At 35.3% G+C, this 11,225-nt stretch overlaps 1 protein-coding gene across 1 annotated transcript; it reads right to left on the bottom strand.

Annotated features, from left to right (window-relative positions):
* Positions 1–1,054: 1,054 nt before the first annotated feature.
* On the bottom strand, positions 1,055–10,591 carry LOC141673792 (sucrose transport protein-like). The gene is made up of 5 exons (XM_074480532.1): positions 9,289–10,591; positions 1,650–1,713; positions 1,482–1,539; positions 1,328–1,400; positions 1,055–1,114 (listed from the first exon to the last, which is right to left on the bottom strand). Exons 1-5 carry the CDS (start codon positions 10,495–10,497, stop codon positions 1,055–1,057), a joined length of 1,464 nt encoding a protein of 487 aa, XP_074336633.1. The 5' UTR covers positions 10,498–10,591.
* Between the last annotated feature and the right edge of the window lie 634 nt (positions 10,592–11,225).

Raw genomic sequence — 11,225 nt, 5'->3', positions numbered from 1 at the left:
AGAAAAATGTCAACAGACATCGGCTAAAAACCGATGTCTATGAATTCAAAAATCCGATGACTTCGTGGGTGATGTTAAAGACCCCCCAATTAACATAGGTTTTAAACTGATGTTAAATACAGCATATAACATCAGTCCTTTGTTTAAAACCGATTTCTATATCTTGATATTTAATTTCTCATGTATATCTAATCTTCATATATCATCATAATATGATATTTTTATCAGTTTAAATATATGTGAGCTAAGCAATATCTTTCTATTTAACCAATAAACTAATGTGACTAGTACCAGTAACAACAGTTTTCATCAAAAACCGATGTTAACAATACCTTTGACATCGGTTCTTAATTGGTAACCGATGTCTATTTGTAACAAACTGATGTCTATAATACTTAATAACATCAGTTTTTTGTTTTAAGAATTTTTTTTGCTGTAGTATTTAACATCGGTTTTTACTGATGTCAATGGTCCACTACAACTGATGTATTAAGCTTTGACAAACATCATTTTCCATTGTAATGATGTTTGTACCTGTTTTATTAATGCACATTTTAAAAATATAGATTCCAAAAACCAATGAACTACCAAAACCAATTACTGCATAATACCAGTTATCTATAAATCTAACAACCAATATTCAAACATCCGGTACAACATATTCATCTAATCCAAATATCAAGTACTACACATATCCATCCATATATTATACTACTGTCTATACAAATAATTTGACTTGGTACCAACAATAGCATGTAAAATATCATTTGAGGAACGCCCTTATTCTTCTGCATCTTCCCACTCCTTAGTAAAGCTCCTGTAGCCTCTGGTCCCGTATGATGATAATAAGTTTTTGATAGACCTGAGAAGATTAATTTTGTTGTAGAATACTTCAAGCTATTAAAACAGCTGTAACAAATAACTATCCTAAAACAACAGAAACAAAGAAAAACACCAAAAAAGCATGACATCCACCTACCACTTTACTGTCTCAAGACTAGTTGCTAGTTGACGCCTATGATTGTTTACCGACGCAAGTAGCCTATGGTCAGGATTACGGGTTTCTTGAGCAAGACTTTGCTCGAGCAATAAAATTCAAAACACTGATTCCATCCTATAACAAAAATCAACCATTTTAAGTCATAATAAGCAACAACTTAAACATATTCTCTTATAAAGTATAAGATAACACTCATACTCAATATACAGAGCAAATAAATCAAAAACAAGTTTTAAAATTACCATTTCAAGGACTTCTATTTTATTGTATGCCCTGTCAGAGATCACAATAAGATCTTCAACAACCGGGACTGCCACTTCTTCATACTTGCAGGCGAGAAGAAGAGCTGTAATCCCAACCAGTTGGAGCTTTTTCCGAACCAGGTTCAATGGCCAAATACCTGTCAATCAGACTCACTGTAAGATACAGGGTCTTCTGCATCAACACAAATTTATAGGGTCCCCTGAATCAGATAGGATACAGGTCGAGATTTAGTATCATGCAATTGTAAAGAATAAAAGGTACAAGTTTTTTAGGTTCTGTAAATGAATGTTCAACAAGTTTAGATCAAATGTTGCATTAATTAGAGTCGAAAGACAATTACAATTTACACATTTAAGTGTTGAAACAAGCTTAGAGCTAATTTTACCTTGCCCTGCTTTAGAACCAGCTGAAAATATGGATGCCAAAGCAAATGGAATGTTATAGGTTACCTGTATCGAATAATTAAGAAACCAGAATGTAGCTGTTAGCATATCGTATATTGATGTGATCTCCTAAATTCCATATAACCAAACTGAAAGGAATATGTCCTAAGTCCAATCATGTATTAGGATTTAGGAATAAATTTTATGTAATCTGTTTTGATATCATTGATATTAATAAAAGACTTGTTTTGTTTTTATTATGGGCTCTATCTATTTAAGTGTTTAAATAAGATATACCATAGTTTAGAGTAAAGCTTTTATGGATTATGATGAGATCATAATAGTGAGACCTAAAAGATGATAACTCTAAACTCAAATAGTTCCTGGTCATAGGATTACTAACTGGTAATTAATAATCCGCAAAGATCGGTACATACTATGCTTGCTTCATTTTGAAGGATGTCTGTTCTCATAGATATTTGTGTGGTGACACTATAGCTAGTATGTAGGTGCTTATTCTAGAATAAGTTCACTAAACATGACTCGCACAGCTGAACAACTGATGGAGTTCACTCACGTGTCAGCAGTTGTTCACATAGTGATAGTTGTACAAGTATCCTTAGACTTGAGGTCATCATAGTCATCTTGTGTACACTGAACTATGCTTTGGTTTAGTTCTTAGTCTCCAGGGACAATTATTAGGGCTCTACTGGGTATAGGAATTTATACACGAAGATAGTGTATGATCAATAAATGATCTACCCCTTCCAGTGAAGGAAACGAATATTCAAGGCTGATCGACTTATGCTAGTTCAGGAATCTCTGGCCAGAGTGAATGAAATTAGAAAGGAGTTTCTAATTTGCATAGAACTAAGCATAGGTAATGGTAAGCAAGTGATTAAATTAGATAGGCTTGACACGAGATCCATGCCTTATATTTAATCGGGACATTGTAGGGTAGAAGGAGTTTATTGTACGGTAACTATTCACTGAATAGGTTCTTAGTATTCTAAGCAGTGAATTCGTATTATCCGGATAGTCGCGATATGCTGAGAAGTATCCCTCACGATGTAGAATAAATATGATTAATTAATTAATCTTATTTAATAAATTAGAGAATTTATATAAATAATGATAAAATAGTTTTATTATTATTTATTTCTACTACCGGCTTAATATTGAACCTACAGGGTCACACCATAAAAAGAGAATGATTTAATGGTGGAGGAATTAATTAATAATGGCTGATAATTATTTATTTATGAAATAAATAATTAATTGGCAAATTTAATAATTGATTAAATTAGATTTAATTGATTATAAATTAATTAAGAAAAGTTCTTAATATTATTAATTAAGAATTTAATTTTTGGAAATTAAATCAAGAGAGAGAATTATTTCTAAAGTGTTTAGAAAAAGGATTAATAATTAAAAGGTGTTTTAATTATTAATGAGAATAATAAATGGGTTAATAATAATAATATTTTATGGGAAAATTTTAGCTAAAAATTTTGCCTATAAATATACTATTATAAACCCTATTTTTATTCTAACCCAAAAATTTTAGAAAAACCTAATTCTCTCCAACTCCTCCTCCTCCTTAACATTGTTTTCTTGGTGGATACCGGTGGAGTGCTTCACATTTGAGGAGCAGCTGCTAAGGATCTCCGATCGTTGCTTTTAGATCTCTATTAAAGGTTGGTAATCGATTCTTATGTTTTAATCACGATTTATATGCTTTTATTTGGATTTTATATGTGTAAAAGTGTTTTACCATGGCTCCGCTGCGATTAAAAATCCAACAATGGTATCAGAGCATAGGTTGTATGCATATAGATCTGTGGTAAAAATTTCAGAATTTTAGGTGCTTGTATGAATTAATTATGATTTTTACAAGTTTTATCATGGATTAATTTTGTCTGATGAGAAATCGTTTCTCAGAATAATTTTGAATGTTGATCTCGGTTCTACAAGTGTTGTAGATCGTCTGGGTATTTTTTCATAATTTTATGATGTATAGATTTTTTATTATGAATTTTTGAAGTTGTTGCAATTAAAATTCGTAATTAAATAAGTAAATATATGTATATATAGTATATATATATGGTTGTTTTGTTGGCTGCTAAAGAGAGCAGTCTGCTGTGATGTTACTGCTGCACGGAAAAAGAAGAAGACAGAGAAGGACGGCGGCACGCTGTTCGAAAAAGAATGTCAGACGGCGAATCGCAGAAAGGAGAGGACCGCGCGACTGCCACGCGCGCGTGGGGTTCACGCGCTCCTGGCCCACGCGCGGCGCGTGGCTGACACGCGCTGGTCAAAGGTCAGATGTCATGCTGACGTCATCAGATGATGTCATGCTGACGTCAGCACAGGGGTTAGGGCGTGTGAGGCGCGTGTGCGCGTGGGGGCGCGTGGGGAACCTTGTTTCGGCGCGTGAGGGCGCGTGGTAGCTCAGATTTGGGCGATTTTGGTGCCGTTGGATTCGTCTTTTCGAGACGCTTCTAATGGTATATTGTATGATATTTTATGAAATTGTTTCGAACTATTTATAGCTAACAGAAGTGTTTTAAAGCTGTTTTTGACTGTTTGAATTGCTTTTAAATGCTTCATGTGATACATAGAGATGTATAATGCTTAGACCAATATTCTAGATGATGTAACATGCCTACCTTGATGTTTATTCATGTTGATATATATGATATATGCTTAGTTTATCATGCGATGATAGATTTAGGTGAACTTAAATGAACATAAGGCGTTTGTTAGACAACCTAGTATAGTGAAATTGTTTCATAACCTAAATAATAATATTATGAATACAATCATGAGATTCTTGTGTTTATGAAATACGTAATTGAATATGAATTTTCGATATGAGAGAAAGGATGATTCTGTCAACAACAGATTTCTATCTGTAAGAAAGGGTTATTAAGTGACTCCTCTTGACAATGCTCCACCCGATCTGGGAATCATCTGATTATTGATTATTGATTTGAAATATTTAATTTAAAAGGAAGAATCTCTTTATAATATGATTATGATTGTAACGTAATATAATCCCTGTAAAATTAAATAATATCAAGTAGTAATTGGCCAATGATACAACGGGCTTGTGTCGGTCATAGCCTTCCAACATGATAGAAAAGTAGTTCTTATTTTTGAATCATCGTCGGTTCGTGCTACAGCCGAGGGCTTTGATTTCGAAATAAGAAATACTTGTCTATTACATAGAGATGTGTACGTTGAATTAGAATCTAAAGGTCGGTACGTGCCACAGCCGTGGGCCGTTGGAGACTGATTCAAATGTACGGAATGTTGGGTTAGACTTGACTTAGAATATTGAGTTTGTCGTGCCACAGCCGTGACTCAAGTATTCAAGAGGCTAAAGTTTGATTAAGGAATAACATAAGATGTAATTGACAAGAGTTGTCTGCCTATTGAACATTACATGGTGGTTCGTGCTACATCCGGGGTTGTGTAATGGAATGTAGGATCCCTATTCCCACTAGCATTATGAATGCTTAATTTTTCACGTAGGGGGTTGAATAAATTAGATAAACTAGTGGGAGCCACTTATGAATAAAGACCCGATTCATATAGTGTTTTGAAATGAAATTGAATATTTTCTAAGTGTTGTTATGTGTTTATCATTTACAGATTTACTATATACATTATGTCTTCTGCACTATCACTCAGGAGCATACTAGATGCTCACAAGTTGACTGATCCTAATTAAGCTGTATGCTTTCACTGTAACAAGTTAGGGCACTGGAAGAGAAACTGCAAGGTTTACCTTGCAGAATTGAAGAAGAGGAAGGGTAGTAAGACTACCGCTTCTGATTCAGGCATGTTCATGATCGAAGTTAATATGTCACTAGGTCAAATTTCTACTTGGGTATTAGATACCGCCTGTGGTTCTCATATTTGCAATTCGTTGCGAGGACTAAAGGGAAGTAGGAATCTTGAAAAAGATAAGGTGATTCTACGTATGGGTAATGGAGCAAGGGTTGCGGCCATAGCTGTAGGATCATTTAGTTTACATATGCCTACGGGCAAGACTATTATTTTGAATAATTGTTATTACGTTCCCTCTATTGTGAGGAATATTGTTTCTATCCCTATGTTGGATTTGGATGGTTTTTCATTTATTATTAAGAATAATGAATGTTCTATCCTTAGAGATAATGTTCTTTATGGACGTGGAATTTTAAATAATGGTCTGTATGTATGTGACGTAGAGCATGATTTACTTCAGATTGAACAAACTAATAAAAGAAAACGAGATGATGAAAATCTGACCTATTTATGGCACTATAGGCTAGGTCATATTAGTGAAAATAGACTTCGGACATTGAATAAGGAAGGGTTACTAGACCCCTTTGATTTTGAATCATATCCAACATGCGAGTCTTGTCTATTGGGTAAAATGACCAAATTTCCATTTAGTGGACATGGAGAGAGGGCTGCAGATTTGCTAGGATTGGTACACACAGATGTATGTGGACCAATGTCTACGCAAGCCATGGGAGGATTTTCGTACTTCATTACTTTCATAGATGATAGATCTAGATTCGGATATGTGTATTTGATGAAACACAAGTCTGAAGCCTTTGAAAAGTTCAAGGAATATAAACATGAAGTGGAGAAACAAACCAAACATAGTATTATAATTCTTCGATTAGATCGAGGTGGTGAATACTTGAATGGAGAGTTTCTAGATTATCTCAAAGAAAATGGTTTAGTCTCCCAGTGGACTCCTCCATATACTCCACAGTTGAATGGGGTATCTGAAAGGAGAAATCGAACTCTGTTAGACATGGTTCGGTCCATGATGAGCTATGCAAATCTTCCAGTATTCCTATGGGGTTATGCATTGGAAACCTCAGCATATTTACTGAATAAGGTGCCTTCCAAATCTGTTCCTCAAACTCCGTATGAGATATGGAAAGAAAGGAAACCGAGTCTTAAATACGTTAAGATTTGGGGATGTCCAGCTTATGTCAAGAAAGTTGACCCAGATAAGCTGGAATCTCGATCCGTAAAATGTAGTTTTGTGGGATATCCTAAAGAGACTTTAAGGTATTACTTTTACACCGATCATCGGGTGTTTGTCTCCAGACATGCTACCTTCTTGGAAAAGGAGTTTATCCTTGAAGGAAACAGTGGGAGCAAAATTGAACTTGATGAAGTTCAAGAAGCACAAACTACTACGGATCAAGTGGAAACATATATTCTGACTGAACAACCTTCTGTGGAATAGCCCATTCGTAGGTCAGGGAGAGTGTCTCACCAACCTGAGAGGTAATATGGCCTTGTCATTGAGAATGAAAATGGGTTGTCGATCATTGATGATGACGACCCTATGACTTATAATGAGGCTATGAGTAGTGTTGACTCAGAGAAATGGCATAGTGCCATGAAATCTGGAATGAAATCTATGTATACGAGATACAAAAGAATGATTAGAGCAGATGGCCAGGTGGAGACCTTTAAGGCCAAGCTTGTGGCAAAAGAATTCAAACAAAGGCAATGGATTGACTTTGATGAAACCTTTTACCTGTAGCCCTGTTATAATCAGTTCGGATTTTGCTTGCGAATGCTGCTTACTACGACTATGAGATCTGGCAAATAGCCAGATGGTTTTCCTTCCAAGAGAAATGAAAACCTAGTGTGTAAGCTGCTGCGAACCATATGTGGTTTAAAGCAAGCTTCTCGTAGATGGAACATCCGTTTTGATGAGACAATCAAAGAGTTTGGTTTTATGAAAAACGTAGATGAACCATGTGTCTACAAAAGGGTTAGTGGGAGCGCGATAACATTTTTTGTGTTGTATTGAAATAGAGTTGACACACATAACAACATAGCAGACCCACTCACAAAGCTACTTTATGAAAGTCACTTTGATCGTCATAAAGACTAGATGGGTATTAGATACCAGAGTGATTGGCTTTAGTACAAGTGGGAGATTGAAAGGAATATGTCCTAAGTCCAATCATGTATTAGGATTTAGGAATAAGTTTTATGTAATCTGTTTTGATTTCATTGATATTAATAAAAGACTTGTTTTGTTTTTATTACGGGCTCTATCTATTTAAGTGTTTAAATAAGATATACCATAGTTTAGAGTAAAGCTTTTATGGATTATGATGAGATCATAATAGTGAGACCTAAAAGATGATAACTCTAAACTCAAATAGTTCCTGGTCATAGGATTACTAACTGGTAATTAATAATCCGCAAAGATCGGTACATACTATGCTTGCTTTATTTTGAAGGATGTCTATTCTCATAGATATTTGTGTGGTGACACTATAGCTAGTATGTAGGTGCTTATTATAGAATAAGTTCACTGAACATGACTCGCATAGCTGAACAACTGATGGAGTTCACTCACGTATCAGCAGTTGTTCACATAGTGATAGTTGTACAAATATCCTTAGACTTGAGGTCATCATAGTCATCTTGTGTACACTGAACTATGCTTTGGTTTAGTTCTTAGTCTCCAGGGACAATTATTAGGGCTCTACTGGGTATAGGAATTTGTACACGAAGATAGTGTATGATCAATAAAGGATCTACCCCTTCCAGTGAAGGAAGCGAATGTTCATGGCTGATCCACTTATGCTAGTTCAGGAATCTCTGGCCAGAGTGAATGAAATTAGAAAGGAGTTTCTAATTTGCATAGAACTAAGCATAGTAAATGGTAAGCAAGTGATTAAATTAGATAGACTTGACACGAGATCCATGCCTTGTATTTAATCAGGACATTGTAGGGTAGAAGGAGTTTATTGTACGGTAACTATTCACTGAATAGGTTCTTGGTATTCTAAGCAGTGAATTCGTATTATCCGGATAGTCGCGATATGCTGAGAAGTATCTCTCACGATGTAGAATAAATATGATTAATTAATTAATCATATTTAATAAATTAGAGAATTTAAATAAATAATGATAAAATAATTTTATTATTATTTATTTCTACTACCGGCTTAATATTGAACCTACAGGGTCACACCATAAAAAGAGAATGATTTAATGGTGGAGGAATTAATTAATAATGGCTGATAATTATTTATTTATGAAATAAATAATTAATTGGCAAATTTAATAATTGATTAAATTAGATTTAATTGATTATAAATTAATTAAGAAAAGTTCTTAATATTATTAATTAAGAATTTAATTTTTGGAAATTAAATCAAGAGAGAGAATTATTTCTAAAGTGTTTAGAAAAATGATTAATAATTAAAAGGTGTTTTAATTATTAATGAGAATAATAAATGGGTTAATAATAATAATATTTTATGGGAAAATTTTAGCTGAAAATTTTGCCTCTAAATATACTATTATAAACCCTATTTTTATTCTAACCCAAAATTTTTAGAAAAACCTAATTCTCTCCACCTCCTCCTCCTCCTTAACTTTGTTTTCTTGTGGATACCGGTGGAGTGCTTCACGTTTGAGGAGCAGCTGCTAAGGATATCCGATCGTTGCTTTTGGATCGCTATTAAAGGTTAGTAATCGATTCATATGTTTTAATCACGATTTATATGCTTTTATTTGGATTTTATATGTGTAAAAGTGTTTTACCATGCCTCCGCTGCGATTAAAAATCCAACACAAACCACACTATGCACTCACCGCAAGAGGAATTCCCAGTACTGCAAAAATAGCAAGAGCACCAGCCCTAACTTCAGGAGAAGGTGTTAGAGCATCCCTATCAGGACCAAACGGGCGTTGGGAAGCAGCAACTTTGCTCACAATTAGTATCATACCAAATCCTATCGCCAATATGAAGTTGATGAACCCCCACAACAATTTCACAGCACCAACACGACGTATGCAGAGCTCGACGACCAAAGATGTAAGTCCCAAGACTATTGAGTTAAGCATCAATCCCAATGAACCTGCATGCACTCCGGCATCATAGGCCTTGCCTTTATTTGGAACTCCACCATACACTTCTTTACCCATCCAGTCTATATCGAACAACAAAAATGGAAACCACGCAATCCAATTCAAACATGTCACAACTAGTAACAACACCATTGGATGTGACAATCCCATAAATGCACCAAATATTTGACCAAAAAATGGAACACTACCACTTGAACCATCATCTTCAATTTCTTCAGGTGTCATTCTTTTCTCCTCTACTAAAGAAATTGCTACCAGGGTAATGGTCATGAGTAATATTATACCAATGATAAAACAAGTCTTGAGGTTTGCACAATATACATCACACGCCTTAGTTTTTGAAAAGGGGAGAATCTTGTATAGCTTCTGATAGGAACCAGCAGCATACCCGAGGATATTACCAACAGCCATAAAAAATGAAAAGACTGTGTTGGACCTGCTCATGAGATTTGTATCTCCGGCACTTAAGTCAGCAAGAAAGGCCGGCCATGGACCCTGCAACATGTTGTTAGCAACATCCAGTACCCAAAACCTGACGACAAACACTGTAATGGCACGTGGCTTTAACTTACTTGTCAGGTCATCACCAGCTACATATCCAATATCGGCTGCAAAACCAATCAATACAACAGAAATGGCAACACAACACGCACCAGCTAGAATAAATGGACAACGACGGCCAAAGGAAGCAATGCAACGGTCAGAGTAGTAACCAATAATTGGCTGGACTAACATGCCAGAGACAGGGACACATAGCCAAATATATGCAGACCAAGTGTGGGGAATTTTGAGAAGCTGAACGTAGGGTGTGAGTAGAGAGAGCTGCAGAGCCCAGCCAAATTGAACACCAGCAGCAATGGCTGAAACAAGAACCAGCTTCCACATTGGCGCTGGTTCATCATAGCTGGAGGAAGGTTTATCAATTTGTTCCATTTTGAAGTACCTCTGTGTACCTTTTATGTAGAGTGTGAGGGTGTTCTATAGAAAGTGAAAGGGGTCACTTGCCAAGAAGAATAGCAACCTTAAATCCTCCGAATCCAATAAAACCTGTCAAATTCAAACTATCATCAGCATTTTATGCAGTTGATACTTCTGGTTTTGTGAGGTTCTCCTTTTTATTAGGGTAACCTTTTCTTTTTAGAACATTTTGTCCAGAAAAAACTAGTGATGCTATCTAGAGTATGTGTAAATGCCCAAGTTTTGTTATAACTCCTCAGATTGCATAATTAAACCTGATTTCCTGTAGTGTTTTTTGCATAGGGAAATTAACATCTAGAGTACATACAAATTAAACCAGAAAAGAAAATCTGTTAGCTTTGAATATAAATCATTTGCATCTGGTAGTTTCCAGGCTTCTTAACCTGTTATGTTGCTAATAATATAAACCTGAACACTGGCTTCCGAAACTGAAGGAGTGTTAGGGGTAATAGAGCTGGCCTTCTTGTACCTCTCTAAGAAACACAGTAGTAAACTCATACAAATATACTCAATAAGGCATTAGTTGGGAGGCTAGGAAGCATATTGAGGTAGTATATTCCTATTAAGGACCTCCTTTTGTCGGAATCACAAGCGAGGTGTATCTGTAGATAAATTAACAGCCTGTAAATCCATAACAAAAAACAAATTCATAACAATGCTCAAGAATATTAAAAACAATTAAA

Source organism: Apium graveolens, chromosome 7 (genome assembly GCF_009905375.1).
Source record: "Apium graveolens cultivar Ventura chromosome 7, ASM990537v1, whole genome shotgun sequence".
NCBI lineage: Eukaryota > Viridiplantae > Streptophyta > Magnoliopsida > Apiales > Apiaceae > Apium > Apium graveolens.
The sequence above is the reverse complement of the archived record's forward strand: the minus strand, read 5'-3'. Positions and strand labels throughout refer to the sequence as shown.